General features: G+C 40.4%; 1 protein-coding gene across 4 annotated transcripts in view; it reads right to left on the reverse strand.

Annotated features, from left to right (window-relative positions):
- yap1 (Yes1 associated transcriptional regulator) overlaps positions 1-22,651 on the reverse strand; it is a 40,427-nt gene extending 17,776 nt beyond the window's left edge. For 2 of the 4 annotated variants that reach the window (XM_066699404.1, XM_066699401.1), the window contains exons 1-2: positions 21,928-22,650; positions 20,184-20,419 (exon numbers count right to left, since the gene is read on the reverse strand). In XM_066699404.1, the coding sequence (XP_066555501.1) occupies positions 20,184-20,419; positions 21,928-22,128 (437 nt within the window). In that variant the 5' untranslated portion in view covers positions 22,129-22,650. Of the gene's footprint in view, positions 1-20,183; positions 20,420-21,927 lie in introns of all 4 variants that reach the window. The other 2 variants (XM_066699402.1, XM_066699403.1) reach the window with 2 other exon arrangements.
- Positions 22,652-23,759: the final 1,108 nt, after the last annotated feature.

Below are 23,759 nucleotides of genomic sequence, written 5' to 3' on the forward strand. Positions count from 1 at the left end.
ACGATTGTTACTATAACTAATTAAACTAAATCCCCAGACCATGAATACATCTCAATTTGTCATAAAAGAATCTTAACGACCTAGTGGGTCATCTGTTCATATAATTGATCAAATGGTTTTGTATCTTGTACCTAGCAAGTCCTTTAAACGAAGAGGTCAGCTGTAGTATTTGTAGTTAAACATGTATTACCATAGAAACACCCTGCACTGTTCATACCTGAAATACTGCTTGAGAATCTGCCTGCTTGAAACGACTGCTCAGACAGAAACAAAGACCACACATACTCGCATGGAGCCCCCCTCGCAGACCCCCCAGCGCCATCCTACACACATGTACACGTAAACACACTGGCCCCCTTCTGCACTTCCCTTGAATACACCCCTCGACAGGGCCCGACAGCATTTGTTCCACTGGGGTTTATTGCCTCCTCATCCCTTGTTTTTACTTTCCTCACACTTGGGGGTAGGCCGTCCATCACATACTCGGTGCAGATAAACACAGAGGGGAAACGAAGGTCTCCTGAACTTAAACACTGAACACACCGAGATAAAAGGAGAGCCATCTTCTGGATTTCCTTCTCAAACACATTGTTTCCATTTGAAGTGTCTTATATATAATGCTTATATATAATGTTTAGGGCCGCGCTGGTGATTAAAAAGGTTTACAGGAAAATAAAGATTCTATAAAAAAAAATATATATATATTTTTTTTAATATAAAATAAAAAGATATGACAATGCAACCCCCCCCCCCCCCCAAAAAAAAACTTTTAAAAACAGTGTCATCCCTTTGCAACCAGTCAGTAGACTCCAGAGTGATTGGCTACTCTTTAGGCTGTACAACGGTAATTAGTTCTTTGTTGATTCCTGTCATTTAATTGATTGACTGATTGAAAGCTAATCCAGGAAACCCTCCCTGCACCGCTCTCTTCATTTCAAAGAGGCCAAGTTGCAATGCTCCATGCAGGGGGTCCCTTTTTCCTGGAAGTCACTCAGAAAGAATAGAGTGTCAGGGTTTTTAATGATCTGGCGCCGGTTCACAAAAGCCTTAACCTCCGAGCTGCGGTGAAACACCCTAGAAATTGATTTATTTTCTCAAAAGAAAAAAAAAAAAAAAAAAAAAAAAAAAAAAAACTTGCATACCCAAGACTCTGGGTTTGTAAAAAAAACCAAAACTGAATTGCAAAGTGTGTTTGCTCCATTACCTGTGTGTGAAGGTGTTTGATACAAAATATTAAGCTTATATAGAGCGAAACAAACAAAAAAAGTAATGTTTTAATAATATGGGGGTGCATTGTTTTTTCATGCTGATGTCTAATGAAGAATATTAAACTGTTGCAGTTTTTGAGGACCACGCTAGAATAGCCTTCACAAATGTATAAAATATACAAAAATATAAAGAAAAACATGCATTAGCAAAGTAGTTTCTTAATCCTAAGAAGCAAGCATTTCATAACCTAGTAAACGCGTACAAAAAAAAAATTAAACACACTTGCTGCGCTAAAATAAAATAAAAAGAAACCATAAAACAACTAGAAAGTCAGACTTTGTTTCCCTGTCGATCTGCAATAATCCCTGTGTGATTGTCTGCTCCCCATCTCTGCACAGAGAGAGGCCCTGAGTCAGCACTTCCATCCACACAAAGCCACCCATTTGCTTTCAAGCCCCTCTTGTTTTTGCTTTACTGATCAAAGGAGCTGCCAAATCCCTCCTCTGACCTCTCCCCCTCCCCACACACACACTAGTGCAACCCAGGGAAAATGGCTCCAGTCCAAACTAGTGGGGCCCCTTGAGGAAGGTCACGGAGGGGGGGGTGGAGAGAGAGAGAGAGGGGGGAAAAAAGAAAAACAACACTACGGAAGCGACTCTTTGGAATACCATTGGACGCTTTTGCTGCCCTACTCCAGTTTCACTCTATACCCCCCTTGCTTTACACACTGGAAACTATGACTTTCAAAATGGAGGAGAAAAGGGGGTGGTTGGGGGGTGAGGGGTGGAATAAGCACATTTCGGCTGAAGTTTGTTGTTACACAAAGCGTGCCGACAGTCCTGGGCTGCCGAGCAAACAAGCGAGTGGCAGAGTGTTCTCAGCTCCACTTTTAATTAGAGTGCAGGAAGTCTTGGGAGGAAATCTCTGCTTAGCTTTCAGTGCGGGCCAATATACTTCCAATTACCTGAGGAGGGGGAGGGGAGACTCTAATTAGCCTTTCTGTGGAGAGATGATTTATGCTGCACAGGTATGTCTTTAACAAACACAGGCTGGGCTTCAAGATGGTGTAACAGAGCCAGGCCTGGGGGGTGACACAAACAAATGTGGCTTAAAGCTACACTGCGAGGTTCAGAATAGAGAGTGAAGGACAACAACAAGTTTGTATGCCATTTACAAAAGCAAAGCCAAAAGTTTGTGTGCGTTTCTACATCGTCAATGACTAAAGAAAGCCTGCTGCAATTTGCCCTTCATCATTTGGAGGAAAGAGGGATGGTTTGGCCTCATGGTGTTACTGGGCAGATTAGAGAAGGTGGTAATTCACTTGCCCCAATTTCACAGTTACAGCTAATTAAAGAGTAAACATGTCCCACCGCAACCCCACAGTCTCCCATTCAGCACCAGACTGTGAAAGGGAGCAGAGCGCAAGACTTGTTTCACAAACAACTATGAACCTGGAATGGCCCTGGCCCTTCTACTGTCAAGACCTTATTAAATTCACACCGACAAAACAGAATTATTTTCTTATATGCTGAAGTTTATAACCTGTTTATTCACAAGTCAAAGAGTCGATTGTGTCACTATCAAAATTAAAATGAGTTAAAAGTAGATAAGATGAAAGGAACCAATGTGAATATTAAACTTTAGCATCAGAAATAAATAACAACTTGAGACAGTTTCAACAAAACATTTTAAACCAAACATTTCAAGTGCAAAAAGCACCAATTTGTTCACAGAATATGGGCATACAACTATAGTAGACAAACACATTCTGTGGCCAAATGCTAAACAATAAATCAAGAATGAAAAGAAGTAAATTCACTTGTCAGATTGTTAACATTTTGGTACCAAATCTGGTTTGTCTAGGTCAATTTGAACTGAAATAAGAAAGATGTATTTTTTAAGTGAGTCTGCAGAGTCTAAGCCAAAATCCTCTACTTTTTCATTCCTTACCCTGCACTGCTGCAAATGGGAAAATACAAATGTCTCAGTCAGATAGTATTTGTTCAATTTGTTCCTTCAAAGTATGGATGTAAATAGCATGTAGCAAATCCTCAAATAGTTTTTTTTTTTTTTCTGTCAGAGAGGAAGTTAGCAGAACCTAACCTGGAAGCACAAATCCAACCAAGCAAGATCTGGTACATTCTGGTTTTTAATTAGTGACTAAGTGAAAATCTTGTTTTTTTCCAAGATCAAGGGCTTACATACAGTACTGTGGGAATGACATCAGATAGGATGTTGTTATTAAGATAAAATACTGCAGCTGTAAAAGAGCTATAAATTCAAAGGGAATATCTGTAAACTCCGGTGCAATGTACAAGCAATATCCTGTGGAATCCAGCGCATGTTGATTGTACCTAGACGTGCATTAAAAATTGGTTCCTGACTATCAATATGATTGTATAATGTTAGAATGACCACACAGTTTACCATTTGTCAATGCCAGTGCGAAAATAAAGCTCAAACACAAATAAAATATTTCATTTGTCAGATTTCTTCCGTTCTTGGAATACTATTAAATGTCGATAGTGAAACCAAGACTTAAGTGGAACCATCTTGATATTCAAAAGTGTTATTCTTGTGGTGCTCTTGAAATTCAATTAAAAGGTACGGAAGAGAGTGAGATTATTTGCAATGCTAGTAAATCATTTACCAGGCCCTCTCACCCATCAACGCGTTTCAACACGCAGTTTCACTTCAAACAATCTTACATAGGCTTATTCATTCACGGTCTGCAGGGCCTCACTACACTGCAAAGCAGGGCTGCCAGCAAAGAGTTATTTAGGAAATAGGCGGCAGGCTACAATGACTGCATAAATCTAAACAAGGCATGAGGAGGAAAATTAAACCAAAAAAGTGAGTGGAAATATAGTTGGGTCAGAGTTAGATGAAGTGAAATCAATCCTTAACTGAGAGGTCAGGTAAATAAACGACACATTTATAAGGATGATCCTGGTTTGCTTTTCTTTCCTCCCTCTCTGCCCAAGACTAAAATTGTAAATGCAATGCTCTTGAAAGGTAAGAAGGAACTGGAGCAGGACATCATAAAAACTCTGTTAACACCTCTGGATGATCAGTGAAATTCATCCTGATATTGACTCCCAGCCCCAGTAGACTAGTGCAAACAATCCTTTACAAAAGTAGGCTTGCAGCCGAGTTCTTCCTCAATTTGTCAAATATTGATTCATACTAACCTAGTTAGTGTTTAGCCATAAGTCGTGCTTTTCTAGTTACTCTACAATTAAATCTTGCCTCCCACTCTACAATTTCCAATGTTATATTACAGTTTGGGATGGTGACACTTGAAGAGGTGACAGATGAAGCAGAGTTTGGTTGTCATTTTTTCAAACCAATGACTGATCTCTTCCTTCTGCTTGAAGAGGATATTATAAAGCTGGGGGAGCAGTGTAAGCTCTAAACCCACCCAAGTGGCTGACATCCCTGGATTGATGGTCCAATTATCAGGCCTGTGTTTATTGTGCCAGCGTTATTTATAATGTCACATGCTGGGGGGTGGGCAGGGGTTGGGACTGTTCACATGTTGGTGAAACCTGACTGCACTTTTTATTACTCACAATGCTTCAGTGTCCCACTAATTATCCTATAAATGTTTTGTGAAGGAAATAAATCACTTATTTATCAATTGTTTTAAACCCTAACATCACAGACACACAAAGTATTCACCGATTTTATGTTCCAAGCAAAATGCACACAGAAATTGTTAAGTCAACTCCACTCTTCCATCAAAACAATTTGGATGATAATCACTGGCTAAAGTTACCAGAAAACTAATGACAGGCCAGCTACCACTCAGATGGCTAACAGGTAATTATCTTCACTATTATAGGAATTACCTCTGTGCCTAACTTTAAATTACTCTTTTTCTAAGCAAGGTTTACCCCTTGCTGTCAAGTACTTTTGTTTAGACCACAAAAGTTAATTGCAGTGATGTTTTAGGCTGTTCTGCAGACTGTTACTTACAGAGGATCTTTCTAAAATTGTAGCTAAGTATCGGGAATGCTAAAGACAGATGTTAATATAGGCCACTCAAGTGCTAATAAAGACTTTCTACCTATTATTTTTATTTTCCTGTTCTGGGCAACAGAGAGGTCTTGATACAGGGACCTCTCTTTTTTTTTTTTTTTGAGAGTGCAAGAGAGTGCTTTGATCAGAAACTTGTGGGTCTTCCACACAAGTAAACACCAATGTCAACTGTGTTTAAGTTAATCAGGTACGCCTCTATGCAGATTTCTGTGGTCAGTTTTCTCCGCAGGACAAGTCGTTCCACAAATCAACTTAGGTATTCAAAAAAAAAAAAAAAAATACCCCTAGTAAACTTTTGGAGTTGGAAAAGCAAAAAATATATATAATTTTAATGTCCCTTGAGGGTAATAAAAATAGAGCCAATTTTTCAAGCCAGGCTCATTCTGCCCCCCCTACACTCATTACAATTTTCCATTGCTCCGCAGCCAAGTCGGGAAACTCCTTAATATCTAGAGTCGGACTGAACTGACAGGCCTATCTTGTTCTCTTCAAGGAGTTTCTATTTATTAAAAAAAGCATTAGAGAAGAGCTGAACTCAGAGAGTAGACACGGTCATTCAGGTGGGCCTGGTGAGTCTGGGGGATAAAACGGGAATGCCATTGAGGGAGGTCAGATCTAATCACAGTAACAAGAAATGAGAATCGCCACCTCGGCCCATGTTCTCCCTATTAGGTATCGTTTAGTTAAGATGACCGATTGCTCTTCTATCAGCAGGACATCATCAACAGAGATTATTGGCCAACCTCCATGACCCCACTGTGGATTAAGGGTCCTCTTTGAAGGAGGGTTCATATCAGCAGGCTCACTAACAAAGCAACAAATGGCTTTCGGGGAGGTGATGGGGGAGGGGTGATAGGTGGTCACCATGTTAAAAGACGCCTGCTTATTCAGGAACCAACCTTGTGTAGCCAAGGAGGGTTTCTGATAAGGTAAAATGCCTTCCAGGGAAAAAAGTGGATGCAACTTTTTTAAGATAATCTTTGGCAATACAGCACGGTTTAATATACTTGTGGGGGCAACCCACAACCTAAACAGTCGTTATCTCATACTAATGGTTACATGGCGGCAATAAAATGCCACAGTTTTCTACAGAACAGTACATGTAATCGTAAATTTAGATATATAATTAATTTATGGGTTTTTTCCAAGAGCAAAAAGCAGAGAACCAAAACCAGTGCGTTTGACTGTATGACACGTGGATTTTTTGTTGTTGAGTTTTTGCATTTAAACATTAATGCAATAAATTTAAGGGAATAAAATAAATTATGTTAAAAATAATTTTAACTTTGCATAAAAAATAATAATTGATGAATACTTGATTTGAAACATAAGAATGCTACTATCACTGCTTTGTCATCCAATGGTCTCTTCTTCCTGGAGTTTTTGCTGCTCGGTTATTAAAGCACAGGAGAGCCTTGTCAAGTTGTTGCGTTTTAATTCCATCTTAAGCATCAGCTTTTATATGAGGATATAGTGGTAAACTTACCCATGTCCCCCCCACCCCCGCCAACAAACCTGTTTACAAAGAAACTATACAGTTCTGCTGGGAGTTAATCATTGACTTTGTTAGAGCTACAATATCAGCATGAAGTTTCTTTGAGACATTTATGAGATTCACAAATCTCAAATTCAATGCTGCATACAAGGAAGACTTGTTTATAAACATGAAAGAATCAGCTGAAAATTACTCATTTACCCCATATCAATAGCTATGCTTTCTGAACATATACCTTTACCCAAAAGGGCAAATTATAATATTTCTGGAATTCTCTTTAAAATAAGAGGTTGAGTTGTAGTAGGCTGTAGTAGTGAAATGTGGCGAATTAAAAACCACCCGTTCTTCTGTAAAGTTCCTTGGATTTCCATGTACGTGGCATCATTTCAACAACAACCCTGTTTTCGCCTGGCAAGAGGTTTACAACTCTGGCCATAAAAACTTCACCAAAACAAATTCAGATTCAAACTTCAATCAAGAAACCTTTTAGAAGTTGGATATATATTTCATCATGGCAGAGATTAATGCAAACTCGGGTTGTGACCACCTCTCATTCTTGTCAGTCTTAGTGAATTAAAAACAAGCTTTCAGGCACAGCACACTGCATTTCAGCATTGGGAACTGTAAACATCCTTCTGAAAGCTATTATTCCCAATGAATGTACTGTATTATACTCAAGTAGCCGTCCTGTGACAGTAGGGGTATTGATGTCTGGGAGAAGAGGTGTTAGAACGAGACTTTGGTAAACAGCGTATTGGCTTTCTCACAGCCCCATCTGTGTACCAATCTGACATCCTGCAGTTTTATGGGAAGAGGGTGGTGTGTGGTCAACAAACAGAGTTTAGCAAACACAAATGAGGTTGAAATTAAGGTTTCCAAAAATATGCAAGCATAGCACACATTTAACCAAATGTCATCTTCTGAATGCCAAATGCAAAAATGTAAATTCAAACATGTCACCCACTTCTGAACTGAAGATTACACAGCAAATGTTGTGCTGAAGTTTGCACATGTACATTTCTCATATTCTGGCCCATTCTATTCCCTCTTTTCAATATAATGGACTTAAAAATAGATTTCAGCAAAACAGAAATGATATTCAGGACACTCTGAGACAAATATATTTTCATACATGCAAAAAGAAAAAATAATTTCAAAATTATATTTATTAGTGGCTGTGTTACACAAAACAACTCGTACGTGAAGGCTGTTAAAGTTCAGTCTTTTACATTTTCAGAATACAGAGACTCTTGCATGACGAATTAAATGAGCGCTCCTCATGTTCACCCACAACAACAATTTTAGGAACATTTCTGTCCTGCCGTGTGTCAAGAAAAACTAAGTATTAAGGTTAAATTGCCAGTATTTAAACAACTTGATATGCTATGCGATTCAAATTTATCCTCTATCTTAAGCAATCGCGATGACGAGAATGTCATGGTGCAATCACTAGTTCTTAACATGAATATGAAATCAAGTAATGTGAGAACATGTTGCTTCATCATTATTCATGTTTTTTTAAGCAAAAGAACAACAATAAAACATCTGCATCCAGTTGTTAATATGATCAGAAGATCCAGATTACATCATCTAGTTCTCAAAATAGCTCTAAGAATCGTGCCTGCAGTTGTAGGGCAGTGGTTCCAGTAATTGAAGTTTGCAGGATACGTATGCAAGTATGATTTCATTGACTTTACCATGTGGAGAAGGGCTGAAGACACAGTAACTTGCACGTCATGCAGGTATGGTTATGTGAATCAACATTACAGAAGATCAATTTCACCCTTATCTTTCTCCTAAAGCAAAAACAAAGGATTCTGCCTACACTTATTTTGTTTCTGGTTGCTTTTCTTGAAGACCAGCAATGCAGCATTTCTATCCCATCATACTCAATGAAAACATGAATATGTACAACAGCCAAGTATGTACAGAGTGAGTTATGTACATATATACAAAATAAGTGCTATATGCAGATTTACTCTCTGAAAAAAAGGTAAAAAAAGAGCAGGAATGCCACACAATGTAAAGCTTGAAATTACTTGATTTGGGTTTTAAACACTGAAAGATAAGCCTTCATTATTCCATTAAAACACAGGGTTCTTTCTATATTTTCTGTAAGGACAAATACTGAATTTTTAATTAATGCACCACTGAGGAAAAAAACACAAAAAACACCAAGTGCTGTGTCTTAATGAAAAAGAAGAATAGTACTTCAACCTTTAAGACATTCTTCTTTCTTTACAGTGTAACTTTTTGGTGACCCACTGAAGAGGTTACATTTCATTTTCTGATTTTATTGTGGTATACAAATCAGAATAATAAACTGCTTTTCACTGGCAAAGAAAGACTTGATTGTGCCAAATAGAAATCAAACTCTAAACGTACATGTTATATACAGGAGATACTCCAAATTGGTTGTTGGCAGTTGAAATAAAATTACTAGTTAATCATTTGAATTCATGCATTAAAATTAGGAGGTACTGCACAGACTGTACTCATATGCACAAGGCAAAACTAAAATTACTCCGATTAAGTGGATCCATGTTTTTTCTAAATCTATTTCAGGTGGTTTAGATCCGTTTCCAGGCCACAGTGCATCAATAAATAGTTTTGAAACAAATAGCATGACAAATACTAATATCATTATGAACATGCTGTCTGAGAATACATAAAAAAAGGGTTTCAGGAACTCTTGTCAACAACCAAACCAGATTCTTTGAAAGGAAAAGCAATCCATAAAAAAGAAGACGCACTACTGAAGTCCTCTTGTCAAGTCTCTGTACTGCTACGGATGATACTTTTTTGGGTGATCAATAGTCCATTTATAATTCTTCCCCTTTTATCAAATGCAGCTGCAAAAATTCCCCTCTACACACTGCCTTCTGTCAATTCACCACGCAGCATAAAGGTGTTTTAGAGCAAAGAGCAACCAGTAGCCATCTTTGAGAGCTGCTCTGTAAAGATGCCAGTAGATGGTGGGTGGAGTCAAAACTTGTCAACAGTGTTGCTCCTGTGTTGCTACGTGGCGTCGTCAATTGCTGTTGACAAAGGGGAAAGAATTAACTGGTGCTGTGGGTCACCTTCGCTAGCACAAGGGGATGTTCACAAAGATCTCTCAGCCCTCATTTCAAAACAAAAAGAACCTAAAAAAAAAAATTTGGGGAGTTGGGACAATATTGTTAATGTCTGATGTTCAAGCCAGATGGTGCAACATCTGAAATGCTTGAGTTTCCAGCTGGGTCCCGTTAAATGGTCATCTGAAAAACCTCTTTCAGGCTGTCTAATGACAAAACAAGGAAGAGGAGACTTCCAATCCTACTGGAGAGGTCAGATTGCTGCCTAGACACAAAGTACAGTATGCTAACTATAGTCTTCATCTGGAAGTCACTTCTGGTTCTAGATCTTCAGGAGAATTTGACACATTCAGATAGTCAGGAATATTTGGATTGTTGCCGTTTGGTTTATTTGGTTAGTTTTGAGGAGATAAAATAGTTGAAAGATATGAAGTCTAATGCCTTCACATAATTCTACTCATCTAATAATAAGAATACAAAAACCCACATCCTATGGAGACACACTTGAGCTGAAGGTTTTTCATCATGATAGAGGTTTCATAGGAGCAGTATCAATCAATCAATGAATGCACCAAATATAAAGGGGGGACTTGAGGAGAATATTGCCCCATCTGTGCTGGGCTAAGATCTTTCTGAACAGCCCTCACATGTCATTTTCCCATTCCTGTCCTCAGACACCACTGATTTGCCACATTTTGCAATTTCATCACTCTTAAGACTGAAACAAACTCCTTGCTGATCAGAAATGATTTCATATGTGCTTAACCTGAGCACTCAGCCTTGATTTCCAAATTCTGGGGTGTTTCAGACTCCAGAGGACTGGATTGGGAAGACAGCAAAAGTAAAACATACCTAACACAATTTAATCAATACTGAGTTATGTAAATAGTGAAATGATAGCAAAAAGTACACAGTAATTGCTGAAATACTAACGCTTATAATGATATACAGTAATAAACTTAAAAACAAAAAGGGAAAAAGCAAGTCATATTGATTTCATACAGTTTAGTATACGGTCACTACTTTAACCTTATATTTTTTTGTAAAACCAGATAAGCCACACCATAAATAATAAACTGTGCTCTTTTCTTTAACTCCCACACATGTCTGAATAGTCCCTCCCAAATCACATTTATTTATGGGTCTAGATACGCCTTGTTTACTGGTTTGCATGTGTTGACAATTTTTCCCAACCAGCACTACTGAATGAATCAACTGTGACCAAACCCGTACCATAATTTGCTGCCTAGCTTGGTGTCAATCCAAGTTATCTGTTGCATCCTGAACATCTGTTTGCGCTCTGTCATTTAGACTTGCACGTTTATTTCTTTGCAGTTTATATATTGTACAGTATGATTGCCGGAGGCCGTTATGTTTTTCAACCTGCAATTGGAATTGTCCAATACACAATGCTGTCCAGAATAACTTGGAACAAAAATAAACTGCAATTTGTGTCAGGAGTTCATTTTGTTGGTTTTCCATATATCCAGTTAATGGAACTATAGTCTAGTCCATCTGTCAATTGATATTTTTAATGCTATTCTCAGAACACAGAATTTTTTTAAACTTTAGATCCACAAAAATGTATTTAAAAATCACACCTTGCATATACAATGGAGTCAGCGGTTATGTCACCACCACCACTTAACTCTAAATCAACTGCATCAGCAAAACGTAACGTGCCAACACTATATTAACAGAGTCTGATTAAAAAAAAAGTTAGCATTACATATGGTTTACACGTTTCCTAAGAAAACAGAAAATAGCACTTCACACCACTTCAATGCAGACTTATTAATGAAGTCAAAAGTCCAGCACTGTTTTGAAGACAAAGCTCCGTTTCCACGACGACTGGCGCGGTTGACATGCTGTGTTCTGGTAATCATCATGCCTCACATGACAGATTTAAAGGCTCAGGACCCCAGACTGAAAACCAGCAGCTCCTGAATGACTTTAATAACAAAAGATTAACTTGGGTAAAACCTGGGACCAAAAAAAAAAACAAAAAAACAAAAAACACTAAACTTGTAGACTGACAACTAACAGGACTCTACTTCCTGGAAAAATACAATTGAACCTCTCGTCTTGTGGATCCACATATTAGTTTCATCAAAGCAATGTTGACATGTTTTCCTATAACTGGCAAGTTGTGTTGTTTAGAGAGTTGTTAAAGTTTGCCAGCATATTTGCTTAACACGCCAGAGTTGGGGATTATTCCAGCTTGGCAAACGGAGGGAGACCGGATTTCTAAAAGACTGCCAGCTCTTTCGAACGCGTTGAGCAGGCCATCTCCCCGATTGCGTGTCATTTTGTTTTCTGTAACGGATAAACCGGCAGCCTTCAGGTCGACATGAGCACTCCCCTCCAAACGGCTTCAATTTTCAACATTTTAAACGTAATCCTTAAAAGAGCACGTCTTTCGAATTCAGACATTTTACTGCCAGGGGTATACTTAAGACAAGGAACCCCCCGTAAACGAGACGTGGCCATTTCCTTGTCCAGTAATTAAATACACCGCAGTTTGGGAAACCTAGCAAAAAAGCATGTGTGCCTCTAATCAGAAAGCACTGAAGGGCACCCTGAAGCAATGCGAATAGAGTCATAAATCTTTACTATGTTTAAATTGGCTTCCCAATGAGGAGAAGCCTATTCAAAGCTGTACTTAATAAGTAAACGGAAGCCCTGATTAGCCCCTCAATTTCACTAGTGCATCTAAATTAGAATCCTTTCATTACTTTATGACCTGGGACACCATCGACCCTCCAACCGCCCACCCCCTGGTCTGGGGCAGTCATTGTTTCTCCCCCTCTACCGAGCTTACATGATAGCTTTGAGAGCAATGCCACACCAGGAGACGAGAACTCAACAAGGTGATCATTTATTTCCCCTTCTCCTTCCTCAATCAAAGAACATGGCCAACCGACTAGAATTATTTTGAAAGGCTAATGCCTACCTTCAAAAAGAGGTCAAATGCTTCACTCTGATCCCCCCACCCCTTTTTCAACCTCCTCTCATTCTTTTAGCATTTGTTTTTAATGAAAGCAGCACGTTGCTTACGATTTTGTTTTCCTGAGCATGCTCACAACCCCAGCCCCACCATTCAACTCTAAAAGTAAGAGACCTATCATTTACAAGAAATAAAATAAAATAAATAAAGCTAGAAAGGCTTGGTAATCCGAGTCGTGACTGTCAGCCTCAATTTGCTGCACCACTGCTGCAGGCAAAGCAGTGCAATTCAGTCAAATAACAGCACAACACAGTTCAACTTTGAAATGGTTGTTCCAGACTTGAACTGTTCTACTTCTCACGCTTTAGGCACTTTTATCATCAGGCCTGTCTGCAACAGACTTCGGCCTTCTTTCATGTGTTGTTTCGGACCTTGGATAATACAGCACTTAAGACACAATTACTCCCTGTGTAGATGTTGGCAGAAATTGTCGTCTGTCTACAATGTAGCACGCCCACCTTGAGCAGAAAACACCTGGACAGCCTTCCAGCCGTCTCTCAAACTCTTGCGGTCTTGCAGTTGGTATATAATCCAAGAATTGCAAATGGCAAATGAGAAAGAAAGAGCAGTAATTATCCTAAGACCCCCCATTCTCCTCTCAGTCCTTGTACCTCTTCCACAAAGCTAAGGTGATCCACCCAGCTTTCAGAATCCGGTTGATAAAGCTCGACTTTGCGTGACTCATTTCTTCTTTTCTACCCCCGTAGGCCTCATATTCCTCACTAAGATTACGACTCCAAGAGATGTACTGCTCTGAATGGCTTATCGATATATAATTTACAAAGGACTCATATGTCTCTCTCCACACACACACACTTTGGATATTTGCATAAACATATAGTCAGAACTAATTTCACTGCTGTGGTTTAACTGGCTTAACGTGTTGCCACTATTATTGCAACATCACACCTTCCATTGTTGGTCTGTCTGAAATCATTCAGCAAGCAACTTTAAAACCACCAAGACTGGTACCTCAGCAGTGGACCTACACACCCGACAACAAACCTAGAGGTAACACACAGGGTCCCACAAAACCATTTGTTTCCTAAATACACACACTCACACACAAAGAGGACCATTGTCACAAAGTGAGAGGTGTCAAGACTGTCACATTTGTAATATGTCTTGGATTACATTTTCAGGTAAACCAAAACCCTTCACGCCTTAAAAAAGTCCATGTTGTATAACGCACTCCCGATCTGCACAAGTGACCAGCAAAGTGAAATGTGAGCCCTCACTGTATTCACTAACTAACTAGCTCTTCACAGCCCTGAGTGCACCGCAGTGCTGTTTATAAATAGGAGCTTTTCCAGTTTCTGCTGAGCCCGCTGTGGCCGCTTTTAATTTGAGATCAAGTGTCCAGGCTTTGATCTGCAGCAGGTAGTGGGGTAATGTTATCTTGGCAATCTTAGACCCCTCTGAGAGCCTGTTTGTGCCTCCCACGCTCCGCATGTTACAAAACACAAGACTGGGCTACCAAAAAGACATTCGAAATTATTGGGCACAGAAGTCTTTACATAAGCATAGTGTAGTCCCTCACTTGGGACATTACATATACTTTTCTGGACCTTTTCTTTGTTTTGAAAAGGTTGTCAAACAGTGCCTTAAGGGATATTATTGCCTAAAAGGGTCACATAAGGGACAGCAGGGAAACCTGGAGATTTTCATTTATTTCTTAAAAGCGATTCAGCGGTTCCTTTCCACGGTCAGCTCTAAACCAGGGCAGCAGTGCAGACACAGACCGATCTCAAAAAGCCCATAATGCAGTTCACCTGAAGGCTCCCTAACCACCCTTGTTGTAAGAGCAAACTCTCACTGGAAGTCCTTGCTAAAGGACTCAGCCTGGTCTCCCTTTCCAAACTGTGTAGTAAACATGCTGCCGTATTCCTAGAAGAGACCTGCCATCACACAGTAAGAGCACATTTCTCAATGCTTTTGGTTATTATTATAAAGTCAAAATCGAGTGTAACATATAAACAAAAAAGGGGACCTAGGTCAGTTATTTATTATTATTATTTTTTATGCTTTTGTACGGTTTGGGTTACATATAGAAGTGAATGTTATTTTTAGGTGACCTATGTTATTCCAAAAGGCAAAACCAATTACTTTGTGCAGGTTGTTCAGGAATAAGAGAGTATACTATTTACCTTGTGAACACATTCACTTCTGAAAATCACACACTGTAACTTACATTACCATGAATTAACTTATTCATACAAGTGAGTGGGATTATTCAATCTATGCAAATGTCAAAAATGTCAAAAGTGATTGCTGCATATTGTCGATTTGTTACCTTTTTTCTTTTACTTGCACAGTCTACACTGCGCATTAATCTTGTCGGTTTTTGGAAATGAGAACTCCATCTTCAAATGTTTTTTCCCCCTCAGCCGTGGACACGGCAAACCCTTCATGTTGTCTATGGAAACTATAATGACTATCAAGGAGTTACACGGTAAAAGGCTAACACTTAGTTGACTTTTGAACTCATCTTGGGATGAAAGTGATTACAAATCCAATGTTTTGTCCACTATCCAGGAAGTTATAAAACACATCCTGAAACACTGCAAGAGCATAGATATACTTTTGACCTGGTTTTAGATTTTTACGTTAAATTGCTTACATGATCAATCTGGAAGGGTGCTACACATCATACATACACACTATAACAACGCAAATATGCATGCAAACATTTTAGGAACCACGCACGTTCCCCTTTCAAAACAGGCTATTTAGTCTGGAAAAACAATGCCAATCCAAGGAAATTGGGAGAGTGGTTCTCGATATAAGTGGTAATTGCAAAAGCTTGAAGTAAAATCCATTGCAAACAAAAGTTGTGACAAATGGACCTTTTGCTCAGCCGTGCAGTTTGTTTTTTCTTTTTAATAGTCTTTGAAAGGTAGTACCTCAGCCGAGTGACGACCGACAGTCCACAAAATCCTCGAAACACCAAAAATACATGCAAAGCTGGAAGACGTCAATTTTCAAGCAAATTAATGTACTTCTTGGAAAAGAAAAGAAAAAAAAGGAAAGGATAACAAATATTTACAAATTGTGTTTGGTCAATTCCTAAATCCTACCTGGCATTCCCAAATCTAGAAAACTGTCATAAAGGGTTCTTGGGCCTTCATCTCCAGCCCCAAAACGTTCCCTGCGCAGCCCTTCTTCACAATGTCTTATGTCTCCCATGTGTCTGCGGTCTCTGGAAACCTCTCATGCTCCATCCTCACAGATATCATCACACACAGTTTCTGTATCTGACCAAACCCCAGCCTCATAGAGGAAGTTATTGAGAGACTCATAATGGAAACGAGGAGGTTGTTAAACTGTTGGGGTTGGGGAGGAAGATCCTGTGGGAATGGCAACCACAAAAATGGTGGAGGTCAACAACACACACACACACACACACACACACACACACACACACACACACACACACACACACACACACACAGCCATTCCGCTTCTTTCTCTACCCAAACAAAGGGGAGGGGGTGGGAACTGGTGGTCAGGGAAGGTTTGGTTTCCCTGCTTCTCATCTATGCTTTCAGTGCTTAAAGACACAGTGATTAGGGATCAGACAATGCCCACACAGACACTGGGCTCCAGCTCAATTCAAACAAGTGTGTGTGTATGTGTGTATGAGTGTGAGGGGTGGGGTGTGGTGGGGTGGGGTGGGGTGTGGGGGTTATTCCACTTCTTCAGAGAGCTTGTGAAGTGGCCAGCAGGGACGCTCTCTAATGAAAACCATATATGGATTACGTGCACCTAAAGCACTGATTGTACAGCACAAGGACAGCATTGAGCAGAGACAGATCTTCTTGCATCCCGGGTTTTCAAGGCTTCAGGTTTCTTATCTACAAGACGCATTACTGCCAAGTATGCGAGAGTTCGCTGCATGCAACTGGCTGATATTTCATATCCCCTGCTTTTGAAAGCCTGCCCCTAATGCAGCAGATGTTGTACAGATGTTGCATTTCAAAACGCATCTGTTTTCAAACACTTGTTTTTCATCCAAGTCAATCTGTCGGCATTTATTGTCTGTCCATATCCGAGCGGTCAGCCGATCACCAATTTAAAGAAATTGCTTGGAATGAAAAACAAAAAAAAAACGAATGTCTTCTCCATTTTCAGCTAGTTTCACCATTCACACTCTCCAAGGGAGCAATTCTCAGACACAAGCCGGAAATCCCAAAGTAAAAATTTAAATAAATAACTGTGTTTTCCTATGATTCATATCTATATCTTAAACTCTACTCGCTCTGGCCATGTCTCAAGATTATTAGAGATCGTTTTACAATGTATATCTGTTTAGTATTCCTGTTTGACACATGAGTCTGCACTGTTGTATATCATTATCACAATTACTGCAGTGATTATTACAGCGAACATCCACACAACTCACACAATCCTCTCCTTAGTGTAGCACAGCATGTCGCAGAACAATCTCCTAGCGATTTGCCTTTGGTTGTACATTGGGAAATACGTGCACTGACTGGACAAAGATAAGCAAATAAAAATCAAAACACTTTCTCTTTCTACAAGCTTCTCTTTATCTTCCGTTTTCAACTCCTTACATAAACTTCTGTTACCCCCCCTCAATGCCATTGTTTATTTTGGAAGTCTGGTGAAGAACAGAGTCACATCCCATTGGAAGATGAGTTTGACTCCAAAGTGCTTCCCAGTGTCGGGCTGCTACAGTGTGCCATTGTTCTGCCTGAAATCTGACCCCTGGAAATGGACACCAAACACACCAACCAAGGAATGAGGAGGGGAAAGAAAAAGAAATTCAAGGAGGGATGTTTTCAGTTGACTTTTGAGGGTCTGAGATGATAGAGGGTTGGCAACTTGTGAAATATACATTTGCCAAGTGGCTAATGTGGCGAGCTCAGGAGTTGTACATTCATTGGTACACTTTTGTGAAATATTTTAAGTTTAATCTCAAATGGGCACCAGAATCATTTTGCAGATTAGAATTTGCCGATTTAAAATGCTGAAAAACGAAATCCAGGAAGAGGATATGGAAGATAAGACACTAACATGACTTTAATAAGCATGCTTCTTATTTAATAAAGTCACATTTCAATAAAGTAATGGCACTGCAATTCAGAGATTCAGGGACTAATACAGATTTTGTCAGGTAAGGATGACCGTGTCTGCATAAACGTCGGATCAGAGAAGCGTGAACTTTCACAGGCACATACGTCGACTCAAGACTGAGAAGCCGTCAAGCTACAAATACAAGATCTAATCTGGGAAGTCAAAACACAGGTAGAACTAGTTTTGAAGATGTAACGTTTGAAAAGGTTAGCCTACACGGCACTGAACACTGCCTCGGGGTGTTGGATTTAAGTGGATGGAATACGTAGAACCAAAAAAGGGAACAAAATAAAAAATCTACACTAAAGATATAGAACGAGAAAAGATTCCGTTCTATGAGATCACATTAAGCAACGGAAATGCTTTTTGGTCTAAATTACCATAACCGCCCTATGTATTAAAAAAACAACAACTTACTTGGCCCTGTATACATTTAAACAAACTTCTGGTACAGCTATGAGAAAAAGAGTTCCCAAACTATTCTACCCTCCTCTGCTATGGAGGTCTAATAATTAGAGCTTTATGGCTATATGAGTCAGGGTATGAACTTTAAGAGTCTCTTCCTGGCTGGGATGGTGAGTCAAATGGGTCACCCTAAATGAGGCCCCAGCCCTCTGCAGAGATTTGCGGTGTTTAGTTAGAACATGTTACCATGAAATCATGCCTCTGCAGTCTGTTTTGCCGACAGCACCTGTCTTAAAAACGACTGCAATCTCACAAGGAGCTAACAAAACATTCTCAAGGCCATTGAAGCCATTCAGATGGGCCCTTAAAATCTAGCATCTAAGATGGGCATAAGTTTAACAAGCTACCCAATATCACAAGGACAGCAGGAAAGTTTATATAGAATAATTTCTCCAAACATATTGGTTTAGGTTTGATTCATTTCAGTATCACAGTATCAGTAAAGCCAACAAATACACCAGAGTTCAGCCCTGGGGAACGTGAGCTGAAATCACTCCTTAATTTGACTTGTTAAGTTGTGTAATTAGCTGCAAGGCAACAAAAGTGTAACGCATTATCCTGGCACTTCAGGCACAAACCTTTTTCCAAAAATCAGATTCCACGGAAAATGTTGCATTTGAAACGATTACCCAGGAACTCAATTCGGGAGGAGGTTTGATTTTCTTTTTTTTTTTGCCTCTTTCAAAATGTGCCATTTAGGTTTTATCCCTTCAGTACACGCCTATCGTTTGGTATAATGTTCGTAGGCTTTGGATTTTAGAAGGAATCAAGACTTCTGAGCTACATTCATTTAAAACGAACTGAACTGCTCTGACCCACAACCAGTAAAGACACTACCTGAAAGGCTTAAAGTGTAGAATATAGGGTGGGGTTGCTTCATTAATTACTGTCGGTTACACCTAAATTGGCCCATTACAAAGTAGTGTTATGCAAATGAGATTGCTCATTAAGTGATCCCATTTCGAGGGCAGATCTCTCTCCAATGTATTCATCCTTGACATGGCTGTGAAATGGACATGAGTTTGGGGAAACAGGTTTGGGGAAAATGTGGTAAAAAAAAAACAAAAAGTGCATAGGAGTAGGAGTGTAGGTGTAATACTATACATACAATGGTCCTTACTCATCAAGATGCTATTTCTAGCACAGGGACTATGCACAAAAGCTGAATATCATCGTGATTGTGCAGTGAATTAGTCTCAGAAACTTCTACTCAGCGAACATTAGTATGAAGATAAATATACAGAAAGCAAAAAAGCTCACGATGTTTCCTGTAACTTAAACGTTCCGCTCAATTACAGCATATGGAACCCAACCCTGAATTAAGGAGCAACTGTAATGAAACGATTGGAAATCTGTGTGCTGCCATGACTCACGACAGAAAACTGCAAATCACCATCATTTAAATAATTTCAATTGTTTGAAACCTGAAGAGTCAACAGCAGAACGAAAGAGTCGAAAGAAGACCCAAAAACTCGACTGGCATCACTGCAGGCTCACAAAGTGCCTTCTACCCCAAAGGCTGTTTCAAGGCTGTCCCTCGATCATTTCAAAGCTACTATCTCCAGCAGGGCTTAGCCAATTCTGGGGCCTCCTCACCATAGACTAATTACAACATCCTGATCAGAACAATGATTACAAGACTATAGGGACCAACCCACGCTTCTAGTAGAGGACTTTACTGGCAGGGCCGCTCACCAGTCCCAATCGGTTATCTATTCATCGAGTCTGCCTACCCTGAAAAGGCAGTGCAGTACAGTGCGGTGCAGAAGGCGCAGAAGCAAGAGGCGACACTCACTTGAGAAAGTATCTCTGCCCAGACGGGGTCTTGGCCATCTCCCAGCCAGGGGGCAGAGGCATGTCATCGGGGATCTCGTACGAGGACTGCCGGAGATGCTGAGGGGGCGTCCCGGCTGGGATCACGCCCGCCAGGGACCCGGGAGACACCGCGCCCAGCTGGAGGGACGCGGGTGAGGAGTGTGCCCGGACGTGCTGTGGGGTTAGGGTGCCGGCGGTCCCTGCGTCTGTGCTAGCCTGTATGGAGAAGGAGAGTCGAGAAAACTGTTTGTAGACCATCATTCTATGAGGCTGGGGATCATGAGGATTAAAGAATGAATTAAAAACACCTTGTATTTGAAGTCTATGCAAGAAAGAGTGATTTTCGGTATATTTATCTACATGAACTTGATATCATTCATGAAAGTTTGTCTTTAACTGCTCAACACAAACACCAACTAGATTTGTACACAAGGAGAAAAAAAAGGCATGTTTTCTACACACTGTTTACTATAGGAAAGGATGCACAAGAATGCACACTGCTAAAGGTCTGTTTGCGATGCGGGTGATTGTTATGTTAAAAGATGTTGCCCAAGGCTTTGTGTGGAGTACCAACTTGATGTACTGAAACAGTGACTCACTGGGGAACACTGTCCGAACAGCACTGGGGCCCAATCACCTTCAGCCTCTTTATTTATTTGAGTGCTTTGTCAGAAAGGGTCATTCTGACAAAGCACTCAAATAAAGAGACTGACTCATTCAAGATCTGTGAGTAAAAACTGACCTTTAGAGGATGCATTACAGCAGTTACCAACAACAGAGGACATAGTTTGATACAAATAACATCAATAATAATCAGTTTAAACACTATTGATTTAAGTACAAGTGATCAAGTAGTAGTAGTAGTAGCTTAGTGGAGTTTCAAAGCCTATAAAGTTGGCAACATTTAATAAGGCATCATACAATCACATAATGACAAAAACCTTTACTTTTGTCATTGACTGGTCTATAGAAGTCGCATGGAAAAGCTCTGCAGAATAAAATGTTACAGTCTCAACTCCTCCACCAACCACAAATTAAAGAGGCCTTTCTTAGATTAAAAATCATCTGTAGGTGAGTTTTTGAGCATAGACACATCTTCTCACACACACTTCAAGATACGGCTCAAAAAATTCATCCCACCCCCCACCCTCTCATAAAATAAAATCTGAAGTCCAAAGACGGGCCATGACCTGCTTTGACAGTCTGTTTTGCATTACACTTTAAAGGTCCTTCTCACCGACATCAATATGGTACAAATCAAGGGGCCTGGGGGGGGGGGGGGGGGTGCCAGGGTCTCACAAAAAGCTGTGCCCCCAGCCATATTAATTATCCTGAGAGTATCTTCTTATTAAATTGCTGACTATGGAAACATGTGAACTGGGAAAAAGGACGATTTCTGGGCACAAAATCGTGTTGGCTGCCTTTGACATTGAGAGAGCGTGTGCAACAGGAGTTTAATTATAGACTCTTCATACATCCCCATACACAATCTGAAAGTGCACTACAATTACACACACGATTAACATTATAGTAGCTAAAAATGACCTTCTGCACAACAGAGCAGGACAAATCACTGCACGTCGCCCACTTTTCAGCGCATAACCCCCGATCATGAGTATATACATCAATGCAAAGTTGCAAAGCGATGAATGGGGGGTGAACTTGCCCCATACAGCCCGCACTCGCAGAAGGGCAGGCACCGGGGGCGACAGGGCGAGTCTTACTTGTCTGGAGTGCGACTTGGGCTCGGGCTGCTTGAAGAAGGAGTCGGGCAGCTTCCTCATCCTCATGGGCACCGTCTGGGGCACGTTGGCATTCTTGGGGTTCATCACGGCGTTGAACAGCGCCTCCAGGTCGGTCTCCGAGTCGCCCCGGACGTGCACGATCTGGTGCCCCGCGGGCGGGTTGTGCTGGCTCGGGTCCATGCTGCCGGAAAGGACCGACAAAAATCAAACCCTTGGGTGTCCGAGAAGAAGGGCAGCACAGGGGGTTAATCCAACCGAGTGAAAAGCCCAAATGCGGCGTTTAGTAGCACAATCATAAAGGCGCTGGAAAAATAAAAATCCTCCACACACACAAAAAAAAAAAAGTCACAATTCCCTGGTGTCGTTTTCTTCTGCGCGGTCAGATCTTCTCAAATCCCGGACAAACTTTTTTTGGGGGGGCAATTATGTTGAAGGCAGGACGCCCGGCCACTGTACAGGCGGCTTCGCTCGGCTACTTATAAACGCACAAACTTGCTTCTTGTCAACAATACAACAAAACAGCCACACATCCGAGATCGTCAATATAACCAGTCCTATACTGACACCTCAGATGTCGTTTTTATAGTCCCCCCCCCCGGCCAGACCGAACAACGTCGCCGCGCATCGCAAATCAGTGCCTTCCCAAAACTCCCAACTTTTTCCTCAACTTTGTCCGAAACTTCGGCTGGGACATCCAACTTGTAGGACTCATGTGATCGCCGAGTCAGAGGCGGGCGGGGCCTGGCGTCATTGGTCGCGTTCGGGTTGCGCAGATGTCCGGCCGGTCTGCGCGGGTCTGCGCGGCTGCACCAATGGGATCGGCGGGATCCTGCACGTCTGCGCAGAACTGCGTGGATCTGCGCCACAGGAACGCCAATGAATCGGGCGGAGGAGGAGAGTTTAAAGCCACAACATCTCTTTTAGTGCGCGGCACGGATTTCCTCGCGTAGTATTTCACCCAGAAGCTAAGAAAACGTCATAGAAGATGCATTTATATATTGCACTTCGAATCAATGTGTTTTTGTATATATTTATTGACAGTAATAATAGTATTGTATTAAGATCTTGTTTTTGATGCGTCAACTGCAACGAACTGAAGTCTACTGCACTAACTGTGTATTGTGTTGTTACTAAAAAAAAATCACTTTTGGATACATTAAATGATCGTATTAGAATGCTAAGCAATTATTATTTTAGATATACTACTATTGATGCTAATAATCATCATCATAACGCTGGAGCTGAATAATGCATAATTGTAAATTATACAATTACCTTTACTGTCTCTATTTTCCTGCTGCAATTGTTCTACTAGTAATATTAAATATGTTCGTGATCTCATTGTAATAATCATGACATGGTGTCAGAATAATTATGCAGCTCAATTTAATTCAATTTATTGATACCTTTTGCTGAATGTAGAAGTTGCGGTGTTGCTCCACATTGTAAATTACGATTAATATTTTACTACAGACGATTCTGGATCTCTATTGAATTGTTTGTGACTGACGCTGCTTACTTTCTTGTTACATAAATTTTGTTTCTATTCAAATCATATGGTCACTAATAAAAATGTATCACACATTAATCAAAATAATGAACTTTGTAAATATAGCCTCTCTATTATGTATGAAGGAATAAGATGTGTTTTTCCTCTACAGTGCCAAAGACCAATTCAGCGCAGTTCCCATAATTGTTATGCAAATTATTCTCTTCATTCTATTGAAAAATCATTTTGTCAAGAATCAGCCCCAGTGGTGTATAGGAACTGTGTTTCTGCCCTTTTCCCATACATTGAGGCTCTGGATGAT

The sequence above is a fragment of the Amia ocellicauda genome, chromosome 3, assembly GCF_036373705.1.
Source record: "Amia ocellicauda isolate fAmiCal2 chromosome 3, fAmiCal2.hap1, whole genome shotgun sequence".
In the NCBI taxonomy this organism is placed as follows: domain Eukaryota; kingdom Metazoa; phylum Chordata; class Actinopteri; order Amiiformes; family Amiidae; genus Amia; species Amia ocellicauda.